The sequence below is a fragment of the Electrophorus electricus genome, chromosome 2, assembly GCF_013358815.1.
Source record: "Electrophorus electricus isolate fEleEle1 chromosome 2, fEleEle1.pri, whole genome shotgun sequence".
Taxonomy (NCBI): Eukaryota; Metazoa; Chordata; class Actinopteri; order Gymnotiformes; family Gymnotidae; genus Electrophorus; species Electrophorus electricus.
Window position 1 is genome coordinate 2,931,516 of NC_049536.1, and position 17,815 is coordinate 2,949,330.

The window sequence follows — 17,815 nt, forward strand, 5'->3', positions numbered from 1 at the left end:
CTGAACCGCTTGCACCAATCTGCAGCATTTTCTCTGGAGAAATTTTTTTTAATGCAAACTTTCCAGAGATTTGATTGGCCAGTAGAACAAATTGATACTGCATTCACATCTCAAACATGATTACTGTCTTTTTTGACTATGGCAACTACATACCTCCAATAAGTGATGCAAAAAAAGCTAAACATATACAGGATGATGTAAAACACTGCTACACAGGAACTCACCGTCAGTCTCAGATGCAGCTCTAAAGATCAGGTAATTACTAGGAAGAGGTTGCGTGATGGAGCCAACTGTCTCTCCTTTAGGGCCCTGGGATTAATTAATCAACCAATTAATTAACCAATCTTCTGATTAGCACACCAGTACAAACTATCAAATTTAATGAGGCATGCAAACACCATTTATTTTATTTAACTGTGGTGGACCACTGAGCAGTCTTGCTCTAAATTAAGGCAACCATGAAACAGTGCGATGAATATGGAAACAAACGGATGGGGTCGATGGTTTAGTAATATACATTATTAAGGACAGACAGAGAAAGCCATGTCTAACCTTCATGGCCCAGATGGACTTTTCTAAGGGGTGGTAGAGTTTGAAACAGAAGCCATCTTTCTTTGATGGCCGTTCAATCAACTTGCAGGCGTTGAGCAACACGGTCCCCACCCAGTGCTCCAAGCTCTGGCTTTTATAGATCAGGAGGACTCCGGGCTTCAGAGCACACCACAGCTTGGTCCAGCTCTTCAGAGTTCCCCGGATCTGAAGGACAGATGCATAATTGTTTTGATTCATTTTTGACATTTTGAACTTAAATGACGTGTGTGTTTTAACAACTGTGACATTGTACCTTTAACCAGTTAGACATTATGACCACACTGGGGTCTTTAAGAGCGCTGAATAACTCTTTGGTCGCCCTCTTTTTTTCCTGACGATAATTCATTTTCTGTACCTGAAGACAAAAGTGAAAACTGTACATCACTCAAGCCATTATGGTAATGGATTGTACATAGTGATTTGAATTAAACACATAAATCAAATCAATCAATAAATTAATTATTGTAGCTATGGATGTCTATGGATTCATTCATTCATTATCAAACCACAAGGTGGTGCCAGAGATGTATGCATGGTGCTCTGAAATATTCACACAGGCCAAGAGGTCACATCTGAAGTCTCATTTTTTAGAACTCAATTACATACAAGCATGCTCAAACTTTATTTAAGAATGTTGTGTAAAGGAAGGGTTCATTCGACCTTTAGAGATTCCTTTCTTGCCAGCTTTTCAGTGGGTGAGGAACTCTCTTTCTCCAGGCCTATGAACATCTTTGACTCCGACTAAACAAGAGGAAGAGAGAGAAAAGTGTCAGATACATACCGAGAGAGAGAGAGAGCACACAGAATGAGAGGCAGGTACACAGACACAGAGAAAGATGGACAGAAACAAAGAGAGAAAGAGAGGCAGATAGCAAAAAAAATTAAATCAATGACAAGCAAGCCAAATCTAGGATCACTTCAGGCAAAACCAAAAAGCACTAATGTTCACACAAGTTTTACTCTTTAATAATGCACCCCACCAAAAAAGGATTCTTCTACAGGCCAACATCATTACACCACTGCCACTTAGCTCTAAGTTTAGACTCACCACCCTATTCATTTTCCATGTTACCCTGTAACTGAAGCCATCCTGCACCTACAGAACGTTCCTTTCAGAGTGGCCACAATAGCAGTAGTTCTGCTCCGTGAGCTGCGTTGGTCAGAATGTGAGACAAGGAAGATGGCTGCCTCCCAAAATTAGCCCAAAACCAGCTTCATAACTAGAGGACGCTGGGAGCTGTGTCCAGAACAACAACCTTAATGCTGTAACCCATTTTCACTCTGCACGTTTGCATATGACATGTATAAGCGTACTATATTTTGGATTTGTATGTAATGTATATACAGTATTAGGCATTAGGATTCCTTTTAAGGGAATATTTGCTTAGCAGACCAACCGAAGATAATTTCTGATTAAAAAGAAAAAAAAAAAAAGTTAGTTTGCAACAGGAAATCCAACGTTGGCCTTACTATTAAGCCTAACTGTCAAGACTACACTGATGAAAGAAATACTTTCAAAATGACCACACAAGGAAGTAAAAGGAAGTAAACGAGGCAGGCAGTGACTAGTAGGGCATGTTCTCGAGACCCAGAGTGCTTGTACTGCAGAACCTGTGCTGTGCTGAGGTGTGGCAGTGACTCACGGTGGTGCTGGGAGACTGGGCGGGGCTCACCTCGTCCGTCTGCCCGGGAACACCGTTACTCTCCGACTCATTCCCTGTGGAACACGGGCACGCACGTACACACATGCATCCGCCCACACGCGCAAACACATCTGCTTCATGTATCCACCAGGGCGGCGCAGAATCACAAGGTGAGGCTACGTTTATGTAAAGAGAATTATTTATACGGGTGACATTTACTGAGATCTGCTCTACTGAGCCGGCTGTAACGGTCAGGAGAAATAGCCGCAACGCTTCCGCAACCAGGCTGACCGACTGGGGCAGTGTGGAAGGGGGAAAGGGGTGCTTCCCTGCGGTGGCAGGATGTCTGTGTGGCGTGCCCGCCGGCGAGCACGAGGCCAGCGGTGATGGGTACCTGGACTGAGTGAGTACAGCTCATTGTCCCCTCCGTAGGACAGGTTACGGCTGAGCGTGCGCGGGTCGATCTTGGGCGGGGACGTGGCCGTGGGACAGAGAGAGAAGCGTCGATGGAACAAATTCACCTCCTTCATTCCCACACTGGCCAGTCTGGAAGGAGAGAGAGAGAGAGAGAGAAAGAGAGATGTGGCAAATCTCTTTCTAGAACTGCCACTTCACGTGGTCCAGTAAGACAGTGTCCTAGTGTGTGGTGTGGCCCGACACCATATCTGGTGTGTGTGTTCTCCTGCACATGTCCACGCAAGTGTGCGAGGACAATTGTTACTGTCAGTTGGGCCACAGGGCAACTGTGCAACACAAATGGATAATATTAAAAACAAAAAACAAAAACAATGCAGACCAAAAGTAACTGCAATGCATCATTTAGATTTTTACAGTCTGATTTGTGGTTCTTACACACAATACAGTTTGGTGCTTCCATCAATGCCAAAAGCTAATATACTGCACACTGGACAATGAGCAGAAATGACAGTAAGTCAGAATAATTGTTCATAACTATAATACTGAATGGCAGATTATTACTAACAGTTACAGAACTGGCATTCTTTATGATAGTTCAAATGTTTTGAAATCTGCACTATGCGCATTGGGTCCTAATGGGGGGGGGGGGGGGGTAGACCCAACAACGTTTCCTAGCATTTTTACAAACGAACATAAGACAAAAGGTGTGCTTTTCGTGATCTACAATTGTTCAATCACTTACAAGGTATGCTTGGCTGATTTGAATGAAGAGGCATTAATTAGAGAACACACCATTTCTCCCAACCCTTTGTGTCCACAGCATGCATGGATGGGTGGAGTCTGCAAATAAAATAGCTGCAAATGCATTTTGGATGCATCCTCATGTCTTTGCTACATGTAGCAGTGACTCTGCTGGGTGTTGCATTTGCCCAACAAAGACAGAGGCCGTAGTGTCCTTCACACGTTACGATAGCAGGCAAGTGTTTATGAGTTCATGTGATACACAGAGCTGAGCATGAGTCAGGTTATTCCCACCATAATTTCTGCTCTTGAAAGAGGGCTAAAAATAGCACTGCTGCTGCAGTGAGGTTCTGAGGTGGGGTGTGGGAGCCTCCAAGTAATTCAGGTGCAGTGTTACAAAACGCCTCTCTCTCCCTCCCTCTCCGGCACTGCAGCTAGCTTTCGTTGCACGCCTGCCGAGCGGCAGCTCTCAAGACCAACCGCAGCTCGGCAACACACCTCAAGGGCGGGTCCAATAACAGTTTACAAAAGATATGATTGGCTCAGCATCTGGCTGGTCATCTGTTAAGGAGATTACATAGCTTTGCACAGGGCGGCAGCGGAGGGGGGGGGGTCAAAAAAAAAACAGGAACCCCCCCCCCCCCCACTCAAACCAGACTAAACATCACGCATTAAGCGAATGCAAAAATATATAGAAAAGTGGTATTACATAAAGAGGTTTTTCTGCCCATGCTCTGTGTGTGTCCATGACAAGAGCTGGCCTAGATAATAGAGCCGAGTGTGTTTCATAAGCTTATTTATTGCAGGTGCCTGTTTCAGCAGAGTCCAAATAATGTGCAAAGTAAGAAAAAGAACGCTATGCTCCGTCACTCCTAGCTAAAACTCTCAGGCCCGTTTGCCCAAATGTGGCAAACCAAAATGAAAAGGCACCAAATTTGATGTTCCTAAAATAGTGCCTGTGCCTATTTCCTAGGCAAAGTTACTTTATTCAAATTGTAATACACAGACAAAGTACACAAAAGTCCATGTGTACAGATCTTATTAACAAGCTCCTGTAGGCACAGTCATAGATTAACACGGTTGCTGGCATAATGGACCAGCCCTGCCCAGAGTCTAGGATATTAGCAGTCATGGTCTACCAGCATTCTTAGCAACCAAATTGGGTCTCCAACCCCACCATTCCACTACACAGATACCACAAGTAGTCTTTGTAAATGGACTTGGCGGGGGGATGCTATTGACATGAAAAACAACGAGAGTGGTGACATTTCACTGGCCCAAGCAGACTCTGCCCCTACCTGTCCTCAACACAGCAGGCAGAGTCCTCCTGCCTCAGACCCTGCCAGCTGCCATCTTTCAGCCCATCACTGAAACCTAAAACTTACTTTCTACTAAACCCATTTTAGCTCTTTCTACAACACACACAAAAAAAGCCTATGGAGGCATATGGGCCAAGTCCAGTTTGAACCAAAACCAAGTGGAAAATCCCAAGAGGTGCAAGGTCAGTTAAAGAGTCAGTTAAAGAATCAATGAGTTATGAAGAGTGACCTTTAAATGACACTATAAACAAGCGCACTACACTAAACCCCAAGCACAGAGCTCTCAGAAGCTATTCAAAAGACACAAACCAATCAAGACCTGGAATTGAAGAATGTCAATGAATATTCATATGATACAAATCAATTTCTTCTTTCATAATTAATTGAGAGTCTTATGATGTCTTCTGTGTGTGTGTGTATGTTTTATGGCCGTCACTAGAAACCACTACGGAATTCAGAGTCTCTTGCACGGGGCAAGTCAGGTATCATAGCTTCCTGTTCAACACACTCTTTGCCCAACCAATGACAGTCCACCTTATGGTTACCCACCACATTCTTATATGAGACACATTTTGAAAATAGTTGTAACCTTGCTGGGATGGTAATGGTAATTATGCCAATCTGCTTCTTTGACCCGCAATTCTGGAAAGGTTCAGTGGGAATAGGTGGGTAGGTGTGTGTGTGTGTGTGTGTGTGTGTGTGTGTGTGTGTGCGTGCTTTTAAACGCCTGCTTAACCCATATTTACACTTGACGTGCACAGCCACTACCAAGTAAACACGGCCTAATTCTGAAAGATCAACCCAAAACAAAGACCGGTTTGAAAATGAACACCTAGAAGCATAAGAGTAGATGATCAGCGCTAACAACTAACAGTTACGAGTTGTATTAATTATTACTTCAAATTTCATAGGCAAGCCAAACAAATACAAAAGCAAGCTGCTGCCCAAGGGGGTTGGGTGAGGCAACTATGTTTTAAAAAATCCAAACTGGTGACATTTCATCAGGATGTTCAAGTCTTTTGTGATTACTGCTGCTTTAGGCCATTTTCCTGTAACTGAGACATTAACTACAGGCTCTGGCAGGGTAAGCAAACAAATCTGTCTTGTATGGGCCTTAATGAATTTTCTCCCCTCTGACAAAGAATGGGTGAAAAACAAGAACATAGAGCCTTCAAAGAGAAACCAAAGTCCATAAGAATAATACCACACAAAGCTAAGGCAGAAACAAGAAAATGCCTGGTCATGTCCTGAGAGCTTCTCCTGCAGGCATTCTAGTCTGAACATTGGACCATTATTCATCGTGAAGTAGAAGACACAAATGTATCTTACAGCTGAAAGCTGTACCACTTGATATTCAGAGAATCACCTGCAGCCTGTTTTGTGTAGATATCTCAATGACGCACCTAAGCTATTGGCTCTCCAAGTTCTTTATTCTAGTGCCCTTCTTCATATGCAAACGTCTTTTCTGTGTACGTAGAAGAAATGCAAAGTGAAAAAGGTTGCCAGAGCCTTGGCCAGGACAGGAAGGACTGCTGTGAAAATAGCGGGTGTTTAGGAACAGTTGAAAGTGAAAAAGGGGATTCTCTGATGGGCACCACCGACGCTGAAGATCAAAACCAAAGCCCATTTACACTGTGACAAGGCAACGTGCATTTCGACCCTACAGAACTCTGCAGCAGGTGACGTACAATCATAATGCCAAAGTAATAAACAAATAAGCTAAGATGTAACAAAGACAAGTTAAACTGCTATTCTTTCCCTTGGGCAGATTAAATGAACGTGCATGTTGCATCTTTATTTGGTTTTGATAGTAGTGCCAAATTTATTTATTTTTTTCAGTGAAAAATAAACCCTCCCTTCAGAAATGGGAATGCATGTTACATGGGGGGGAAAAGCAAAAGAAATGGAAAGAGCTATGAAATGAATGTAAGAAAAACCTGGATTTATGCGACCCGGAAGAGTCCATGCAGAAAAATGTTAAACATGACTGAGCCTACGAGAGAAAAAACTAAACAAAACAAAAAGCACAGTCCCTTGTGACACTGACCTTTACTGACCTTTCCCAACTGAATGGCTATATTTGTCTTCCCACGTCTGGGGGCCATTGATTGAAAGGTTTTGGCTTTTGACTCGAATTACCACACTGAACTTGGCTTAAGGAAAAACCAAACCAACGAAACTCCCACTTCCCCATCTCAGATCACAGGTAACATTATGCTTATTCTGCTTCTGTACCACGTGCGTGTGTGTGTGTGTGTGTGTGTGTGTGTGGAGGCGGGGGGGGGGGACTCTCTCAGAAAAGCAAGTGAAAACATAAACCTTCTCCTCTCGTTCCTAACGAGCCCTGCATGATCTGATCTGGCCACTGTGGAGTGTCAGCATAGCATCCTGCAACACCTATTCAGTCATCCTGCTTTCTCCTCTGGCACTACTCTCAAAGCTATCACCTCATTAAGCTGGGTGAGAGTCTTCCAGCGTCAAGCCATCACACAGATTTCTGCAGAAATTAAGATGGACATTTTATAAAAATAAATTCAATACGGATTATGCAGCCAACCATAAGCAGAAAGACACCACATTGTTTTCATTCGGTTCAGGTGAAGCATGAACCAGTGATGGCAACCTGAGTAAGCAAATCATCTGGGCTACCAGTGTCAAGAAGGTCATGCACAGTATTTATTTTGCTTCGTGAATTAACGGGGGAAGGGGTCGTCTTGCAGGTCTCACGCAGATGTTAAATTTAGCATGGGTACAGAACAAGCCCTTAATTTTCACCTTCGGGTATAAAGACAAAGGTCATAGACATAGTCAGGTGCTACGTGCAGCAACAACATATAGGACACTGGCAAACCATGGAAACTTTTACAAGACATTTTAAAACATATACTGGAAGGTTGTTGGTATGGACAGCAAATATGCTCACTCGCTAGCTAAGCAATAGCTCGTTAGCCTATAGGTGGCAAAAAAAATAATTAATTAAAAATTTTTTTTTACAGAAATTTAGGATAGCCAGCTAGATTGATAGCTAATAAATACTTTTTATACTAAATTCTGGATCATTTTAAGCAGTAACAAGGTTCTAGTTTCTCCACATGCCACATCCACTGTCCTACTGCCATTTTCCAGCATAAATGTAACATTGTGCATCAGGCACTGTTAATTTTCTTTGCAATTGAGAATGCATGTTGGTTTATACAACCAACATGGTCATAAATTGTTGTCGTTCACGTGACCTGATTCAGACTCTTATTCGGACTAGAGATCACCATGTGAAACACTCAAAAATCACTGATGGGTTACGTTACAGACAACACTGTTTTTGAGCAAAGGTTTATATAGTATAGCGCATGAGCAGGCACTGAGATGAAACCAGTCTTTCTGTGTGGAAAATGAATTATTGGTTGAATCCATACAATGGCATAAAATATAAAACCTTTGGAGGTTAAAACGTATGTAGCCAACCTAAAAGTCACTACAACAAAAAAACTCAGAGGGCTAATATGATCCTAAAAAATCTGACAGCCTGTTCTCTGTATGACCTACATGCACATATTTCACGGAAAGAAAAACTTAACAGGAGCAATTATAAACTCATTAGACCCTTTGCCAAGATCCTTACAAAGAAGACTACTCTATGTGCAATAAAAAAAAAAAAAAAAAAAAAATTTAAGAGACTGCAAATGTTTGCATAGTGAATGATTAGCAATTGAATGGGCCACTCCTTAGAGCTGCAGATTATGTACACAACCACACTCTGGTGAGAACAAAACCCTGGATAGCCATTCCCCAAAGTGGAGTGGCAAAGTACCACTAGATGGAAACACACCTCAACGCCTTTTTCTTTTTTGTTTATTTTATGATTTCTTATTGAAGGCTTGCAGAGGAGACAGTAGAAAAAATGATAAGCAATGAAGTCTAGTGAAGACATTTCCTAACTGGAAACATTGGAGAAGCAAAGCAAAAAGAAGAGGGAAAACAAAAATCGGGAAACTGAAAGGGGAAAAGCTCAAACTAAACCCACATAATGACTGTAACAGGAACCTCTGCCCAACAAGCTCCTCTGGGCAGCCCACTCCTTTAGACTCTTGACAGATGGGAATTTGGTGCCACTCAGACGATGTAAGAACAGAACTGGGCTGTGTCTTTCAAAGTCTTTAAAAGCTCACCACTCCTCATCACAAACGCATCAGCTTGGTTATAGCTAACCTAAATAAGAAGTGAAGTGACAGTTATTGCCATGGTGATTAGCAGAGAGAAAGAGAAAGTGCTAGGTGCTAGGAAGAGGAGTGTAGGGGATATCTTGTCGATATGCTGTGTAGCCCACCATCTACCTATTAAGTATGCATGGCTACCTGAAATGGTACTGTGGTCCTTTAATAGATAGATATTATGTGATGTTCATGGGCATAAATCACAGGCAGTGTATACTTTAAAGTGAGTGGACAAATCAGCAAATTATTCAATTTTCTTACATTGTTTTTCCTATAAGAGACATCTACTGCCAATATCACCAGATGTGATGCCACATCCAACACGGTATCCAGAGCTGAGAAAGGTACAATTGCACAACAGGTTTCACACATTAGTTTCAGGTTTCACCTCCAGCTTGCCAAGAGTCCCATCTTTTATGGCTTTGGTTAGATGTGGCCATCCGACGCAGCTAAAAGAGCTCCGCTGCACGGCTTAAGTATGGGGAAAACAGATAAGATGAACATGTCATTTTCTCCAGACAAAAAATATCAGTAAACGCACCAACGTTTCAGTGCAGCATTGATGGCGTGTAGAACATGTGTTGCGGTGACAGTGAGATACTGCTTTGTCTTTCATCAGCTCACGCCTGTTCAAGGATTCACTCCACCCTGCTTCAATCCCCATTATGTAGCCCAGTCCTTTCCAAAAATATACCAAGCAAAATATTTCCATCACATAGCACACGAACAATGTTGGCAGTGGTATGGCTTTCTGCAGAAAAGGTGGTTATGGGACTAATCTCCAGTCGGGTACGATTAAGTGATGGTCAAGGACATGCTTGGTGTCATGTTCACTGACAACTACATATGTTGTCAGCAAATAGTTGTTTGCCTTCGACAGCAGCAGATATACAGCTTGTCAAATGTTGTTATACAAGTCTGAAATTATAAATCACAAAATGACAAAAGAAGGATTTAAACAGATGCATTTGAATGAAGCTGCGCAGTATTTAACAATATAGTTCCCTGATGTACTGATACTGCAAAAGGAAGCAACAACAACGAACCCTTGAACATATATCCTATCAACTTTTTTTGCTGCCATTATCTGGACCAGTCATAGACTCCCCAGATGAGCAAGTGCAACATGATCAATCGCAGTATTCACAAGATCAATTAAGGTGAGCTACAGGAGCACAAAAAATGTACGCTCAAGATGTAATACAAGTTTAATATTTAGTGGTAGACTATACAATACAATCAAGGATAAAGCTGAGAAAAGGGCACAAGAGCTCTGGGGTAAAATGCTGGATTTTTGCAGACAGTCTCTTTGCTTCTGCTGCAAAGCACCACCAACCTCCCTGAGCTCCACATATCACCAAGGCAAGGTCTTTATTGCTGCCTACACTCACGTAAGCGCGTGCACAAACGCAAGAGCACAAACGCACTTCTTGCCAACATTAGAGGCATGTGCCCCTGAAAAGGTCAAAAGGATTTTGTTAATTTGTTTATACTCTGTGTGCTCGATGTCAAGGTAACGACAATCTGGAAGAAGCTGCACCTCCTTCCAATTAACACAGCCCTGGATTGGCCAATAAGAGATCAATGTGAGCAGTGTTGGGTGGGCAGCCATAAGAGGGCATTCCTGCTGTTAATGCCCACTCTGAGGTCCAGCTCCCAGCAGACTCTTTGATTACTAGACTTCACTGAAGTGCAAGAAAGTCAAGGATCTTTCCTCTCGTGTTGACGGTTTTAAATTGGCTCAGCAAATCAACAGAAAGTGGCTGGGTCAGGGAGAACGCTGTCATTAATCAAGGGCCACTTACTAAAGACAGTCTGTTAGGGCCAGGAGATAGACCAAACAGAACTATAAATAATCATATTACTACTGCAGTGCTCATCCTTGTGTTGAGATCATATTCCCTGAAAGACAACAGGGCTTGATTATGAAAATATTATTTTATTATTGATTACTGATTAAACAGAATTCTTTATAATTGATCAAACTGAAAAATTACCAAGTCACACATATAAAAAGAAGACATCCAAGTAAGTTAGAATCCAACAACCCCCTCACATGAATTTATCCATGACAAATCGCTGAGAGACAGGGAAGAGGTTAGGAAATGGTTTAAATGAAAAGGGGCAAATGAATAATGGAAAACTACTGAACTGTATTGTTCCATTTGTTTACAAACACTGGGAGACTAGCCTACCCTCGGCCCCTTTAAATGGTACCACCGAGTGTTTGCACCTCATCACATCTACAGGGACTAATTACAGCTCTCCAATTCCTATTCTCCCAGGAACCCACTGAGAATGTTGTTTAGTATGTGGCAGAGTAGAGGTGAACTAATGCTCATCTATAGCAACGATACACATATAGCTGAAACCAAAACAATCTAACTCCATTATGCAGATCGACTTCCATATTTAATCAGTATGCCACTGTGTGTGTGCACCATAGAAATCGAACCAGTAACCTTGCTCAACCTGCTCTGCCAGGTGTGCTACAGAGCACTGGTTGACAGTAGGTTCAGCAGGGTATCGGCAGCCTCATCAATGCCAACTTAACTATATCTGATTCAGGGCAGCTCTACATCACAAACATCAGAAATGGCTTTTAAAGTCAATTCCATCTGCCCTGCTTTCAAGGTGGGAGGCCTCCACACGCTTATTCCACCCATTCCAACTCCTCTGACATTATCACCCAGCTAAGGAAGCTTTTTGTATTTTGCGTACATTTTTCGTGTGAGAATTTAGGATCGCAACAAAGTAATTTCAAAATTCAACATCTTACTGCATGCATCTAAGACATTTTTGCCATTTTCTTTTTGGCATGTAACATCCTTTAATCTATAGTGTGAACACAACACAGTAGAAATTATAAACATGAAACTGTAAATATTGCATACCATGACTCCCAAACAATATATGACAATGTCCACAAAATATAGTCTCGAAGTACTTTCAGAGGAGAAAAACTGGCTATTTGAAGCAAACAGGAATACAGTAGTGTGCAGTCCAGCCTGCCTAACCCTTCAGTGAAGCACAACAGGAGATGGGGACACGAAAAAGTAAAAAAGTAAAATTAAAAAAAAAACAAACAAACAACCCATTCATATGCATTTTATATTTTTATATATATATATATATATATATAAATATAAATATACACACACACACAAAATCAGCACTGCTTATTGGTATGGTTGTAGGGACTTGCTTCTGTGTACATGCCTCCGTGTGCCTTCGGGTGATATTTTGAAGGGTTATGTAATGCAAGTCCACTGCCAAAATGACAGTAAATCTGACCAATACGATTTTCATTACGTGAGCATTCTAAACAAGGGGCTGCGGAAATTTTTATAAAAAAAGTTGCTGCCTATGTACATAAAACCTTAGTCAGCCAACATTAAATGGTGGTTACAAGTGAAACAGACATAGTAGCGTTCCTAACTGAAAAGCCTTTTTCAAGGCTATCCTTCACTGAAAATCTCACAATAATTCAATGAAATTTGCTAACTCCATCTATAAAAAAACATGTCAACTGTAGCTGCATTTGGAGGACTGCTGCTGCATTTTGGAATCCAAACAAAAATTTAAGAGCTCAAGTAATTGGGGGGGGGGGGGATTCAGAAGAGGTACCCATCTTTTGACACCCGAAGTGCCCAGTTTATAGTGGTCATAGCACACACAAGGAAGGAAAAAAGGCACGGCAAAGCTGCCTTTGGCAGGGCATTCATGATGGATGGGCACACCATTAACTCCAGGATGGAATGTCAACGTGTCATCATTATGAGGAAACCCACCAACACCCTAACTGGCCACAATAAAACAGCATGCGAGTGCTTAAGGCTTATACCAGTTACACCTTAAACTTGTCATGGCGGAAAACCGCATGTGGAAAAAAGTGTGGATGCTGTAGCTGCTCCAAATGCTGAAAATGACTATTAGTAGTGGTATTATTAGACCAACCTGACCTAGGATATGCATGTGCATTCCAACTTTATGAACATCTTTGTGAACATTGTGAAATGCTAGTCTGGTGCATTGTATTAGCTTGTTTTGCAAAACAAACAAAAGCAGGATCAGACTGAAGGGAAATAAAACGCAAACAAACAAAGAACAAAAAGCAAGCTCGCCTCTACTCTGCTCACTGTCCACTCAGTCGAACCTCACTGAAAATTAGGACTGGGCTTTACGCTCTCAATACTGAACGCAAGGGCTTCACTAAGGCGATAAGGGCATTAGTTCCTCCTCTTCTGTTCTGGGTTTCCTTTGTGATACAGGCGCGTGTGACCGCAGCAGCACAGAGAGCCCTGTGTCTGCACTGCAGCCTCGAAGGAGAGACAGGAAAGTAGGGCAGGGCGTTTCCTGCCTCTCAAGGCTGCGGGCCTACATCCAGATCAGGAGAAACTTCAGGTGGTCCACCCTGAAGAATGACTTGCTGCATCAGATCATCAGAATCACACAAAGGCTGAACACTACTCCACCGTTAAGAGTCAACAACCTTGACTTTTAAACTGCAGTCTACTGTCACCCGTTGAGTTTGATTCAGACACTCTGAAGGCAATAGGAAAAAGTAGCATGGCACTTGCATGCCCCCATTTGATTTTCCTTTCATGATTGAACCTACACATAGCCTGTATGTTTTCAGCATGTTCTCAGCGGTGTATGATCAACAGGGAAAGATGTTTTTCTTGAACATATGTATGTGAATGAACAAATGCATGCAGGTATACACATATGCTCAAAAGCACTCACGTGTATCTATTTTTCTTCTTAGTCAAAACAAATCACGCAACAATGAAAAGTGGGATGCTGAAGCAAAAGCACTGCTTAGCACTTTTAGCTCTGCTTTGAAGCAATGCTAATGGGCCCACGAATAGTAAATCTTCATAAATGTCCAAAAGGATCGCCAATAAGAGAAGAGCATGTGGATATACTTCAGGAAACCATGTACTAGCTTTAATCCAATAGCACACTAGGACACAATTGAGAAAAAAAAAAGCAACACAAAACAAAAAGTGCTGCCTATGTTTAGCAGTAGATCTACTACACCAGGCCACACACTTTCATTTTTCCCAGGTTTCAAAATAAAGGCAGAAATGCCCTGAGAAGTCTCCACATTTACAGCCAACATATGGCATCATGATAACTGCAAAAGAGGATTAATAATAAGCACAAGTATTTTTGACAAATACTACAACCTTGATTAATAATTGCAATTAACAGATGCAATTAATTAATTTCTAATCAGCACACTCCACAAAAATACCACTGACTGGTCAGGAGACATGCTGTCTAAAACTAGAAAGGCAAATGTAGACTTAACGCAACACGTTAGTCCAGATTTGTTTAATGAGGTGAGGGATGAGCAATTTCATGTGCGGTGAGATGCACTCAGAAATGACAGCTGGCTTATTCTAGCAAAGGATGTGGCAGCACACCCCTTAAGACTCAGTAAACACTATTTAACTCTGTACCTTGATATAAAATGATGACTTGAACTAGCAAGTTCAGATGTCCCTATTCCTAATGCATAGGACCTGCATAGTTTCAGTGCAAAAGACGGTTATAGCAACCCATGCAAATGTATAGTAATTAATAAGTATGATTAGATTGATGTTATGGGGTTCTCTGAGCTTGATATTTTGGTGGCAAACATTTCATCACCAGTCAAGGTCACATCGTGACATCAAACTCATCAACCCGAGCTATATATATATATATATATATATATATATATATATATATATATATATATATATAATATTTTTTTTTATTTTTTTTTAAATTTATTTATTTTCCTCCTCTTCCTTCAAACTCACAGTACAAAGGTACCAGGAACCCCAGATTATGAGATCCAAAAATTTAGCTCCAAGAGTCTTTGGCCATTAGACACTGTTACAATTATTGGGTTTCATAAAAAAGGAACCGAATATAATTAACCTGAATTCAGCCACCCACTATGCTCAAAGTGGTGAAGGGCTTTCAAAAGAAGAATGTGAAACATCCTAAATGTCACTTAAAAATATCACATCTAACTCTATGGGTCATCGTTGCTATGACTACCATGGATCACAGGATTAAAATTTACCTAAGATCAACATTTCCATACGCCGGCGCACCTACCAGAGTCAACCGAGAGCATTTTTGCCGCCCCTACTTTCCACAGCCAAATGACTTTGACTGAGGTCATTGGGGCATGGTAGATTTCCTAACCGAGAAGGTGAAGACTGCACAGTACATTACAGACAGAGGTGATGTGCAACAAAGACTGTAGCTACACAATCATAGAAATACGATACGTGTTCTGTTATGACTGATTTCACATTCCCAAAAAAAAAAAAAAAAAAACCATCGATATGTGCAGCTTACTCAGTTAAACTGTGGTATCATGGCTTTATTTTTGGAGAGGTGCTGAGGATGCATCGTGTAATAAACGGGCGCTCATAAATAATCCAATCTGCTTGCAAAACACAGATGTAATCACTACTGCAATACGTTTCCGATCAAGTCCTTCATCTAGTAAAATGCAGAATCGAGGAATCAGCAACGTGGCTGCTGGCTCAATTTAACACTGAACTACACGTCCAAATAATGATCTAATCATGACCGCTATACTCTAAGCAATCTAGGTTAACAACTGTATCTGAAGAGTACGATATTATTTTTAGACCTTCTGACCAACTTATATTTAAGATTTAACAAGTTTAAAAAAACAAGCTATTCTTCTATACTCAGATGAGCTCAAACAGTTCAACAGAAACGATAAAAGCACCAGTCAGTACCAAAGAAACAGCACAACCGTATCCGAAAATGCACCCAAACCGTAATCCATAACGCTACTAAAACGAATTGTATCCGTTTAGCTACGTTATAACCGACCTACCCTCCGAGAAGCGTGTTAGCTAGGTCAGCTGGTTAAGCGTTTTAAAACGACACGACGGCCAAAGATTACCTTCTCTCTCGTTCGGTGTTGCTGTTGCTACTTCGGTCCCTTTCAAACAGAGAGGAAGCTAGCTAGAGACAGCTATATCCCAGCGACTCCATCTCCAGATCACGCCGTGGCAGACAGAACTTCACACGTTTTTGTGAATTTTGTGCGTCGGTTCGTGTAAGATAGCTTAGCTAGTGAGCGTTAGTGATCCTACAGGGAACTAGCTACCCGGGGCGGCCAATCGTAGCTAGGTTATATCAGTAACTGGTGACTCAACAGGAGATTTTTATGAGACGATATGCAAAAAGTGTTATTTCAACAGACGACGTATTACGTGGCTGGGTGCGGGTCTCTAACCATAACTAACGTTACCGGAGGGTTAAACCCATGAGAGGCTAGCTAGCTACAGATAGTGATGTGTTGTTTCCCCCAAAAAGTAACGCAGACAACGACGTTCTTCCTTAATGCCTAACTCAGAGTTGAATAAACAAAATCACTTAAAGACGAGATCATGAAAACCAAGTAAGCTGTACTCTTCTTACGTTTTCACAATCTAGGGAGCTGCCGCGTAATGAAATGAGATAGCGGTCCATTAAGACATCCAGCTGCCCCTGCACGCACTGGCTCACGAGAGACGGCAGGAAATTCCATTGGAGTTAGGAACGTTCCAAATAGCCACGTAATAAACACGGACAGGAGTTCGGAACTGGATTCACTGGCGTCGGTGGGGACGTGGCTTTTCATATTAGCATATTACTTACCCTTAGCTTGAGTTTAGTAAAAAACAATTCCTTGGGGGGGGGAATAAATAAATAAATAATATATATATATATATATATATATATATATATATATATATATATATAATGTATGTGTGTGTGTGTGTGTGTGTGTATATATATAGAAATTATATTTCTTGCACTATTCCTTTAATGTATACATTGTATACCTTTATATATCTGTTCTGTTTTCTATTTTTCTACCTATTGTATTCTGTTTTTATTCTGATTGCCATGCATCAATTCCACCAAGTCAAATTCCATATATGTCAAAACGTTCTTCGCCAATAAATGATTTGAGATTCTGGTTCCTCCTCCAACTAATTCTTTTGATTTGATACTTTGATTGCACAACTGATGAAGGACCTCTCTCTGTCTGAAACATCCTGTTTATCTGGAAACCTTGTGTACCTTTCTCTCTCTCATACATACAGGTGTGTGTATTTTATATAAATATATATATAATATACACACACACACACACACACACACACACACACACACACACAGCATTCCAAATTATAATTATTATACAAATTATATTTTTCTCTGATTTTCTTAAATGGTCAATGCAAATGACAGTACCTATAATTTTCAAGTCATCAACCGTTAGAGTATAAATATAATTTTATTGAACAAACCTCCCAATGATAACAGTATTTTTTTCAAAAATAAAGACTCAAAATGCACTGTTCCAAATTATTATGCACAACAGAATTTCAAAAACATTTTATAGGTTATAAATAACTGAAAATGGTCATTTGTTGAATTTGCAGCATTAAGCCATTTTAATTTAAAAAAAGCCATTTTAATTAAAAAAAACCCCATCTTAACAGGCAAAGTTACATGTTAACATAGGGCCACTTCTTTGTTATCGCCTTCACAATTCTTGCATCCATTGAACTTGTGAGTTTTTGGAGAATTTGTGCTTGAATTTCTTTGCAGGATGTCAGAATAGCCTCTCAGAGCTGCTGCTTTGTGAACTGCCTCTCACCCTCATAGATCTTTTGCTTGAGGATACTCCAAAAGTTCTCAATAGAGTTGAGGTGAGGGGAGGACGGTGGCCATACCAGGAGTTTCTTTCCTTTTATGCCCATAGCAGCCAATGACACAGGGGTATTCTTTGCAGCATGAGATGGTGATGATTTTGCTACGGAAGGTATGGTTCTTTTTGTACCATGGAAGAAAG

The 17,815-nt window shown here is 41.1% G+C and overlaps 1 protein-coding gene across 3 annotated transcripts in view; it reads right to left on the bottom strand.

Annotated features, from left to right (window-relative positions):
* osbpl5 (oxysterol binding protein-like 5) overlaps positions 1-16,493 on the bottom strand; it is a 33,377-nt gene extending 16,884 nt beyond the window's left edge. Inside the window, exons 1-7 of one of the 3 annotated variants that reach the window (XM_035523582.1) lie at positions 16,390-16,493; positions 2,629-2,780; positions 2,235-2,308; positions 1,252-1,332; positions 845-946; positions 553-756; positions 225-309 (exon numbers count right to left, since the gene is read on the bottom strand). In XM_035523582.1, the coding sequence (XP_035379475.1) occupies positions 225-309; positions 553-756; positions 845-946; positions 1,252-1,332; positions 2,235-2,308; positions 2,629-2,764 (682 nt within the window). In that variant the 5' untranslated portion in view covers positions 2,765-2,780; positions 16,390-16,493. Of the gene's footprint in view, positions 1-224; positions 310-552; positions 757-844; positions 947-1,251; positions 1,333-2,234; positions 2,309-2,628; positions 2,781-15,868 lie in introns of all 3 variants that reach the window. The other 2 variants (XM_035523583.1, XM_027015216.2) reach the window with 2 other exon arrangements.
* Between the last annotated feature and the right edge of the window lie 1,322 nt (positions 16,494-17,815).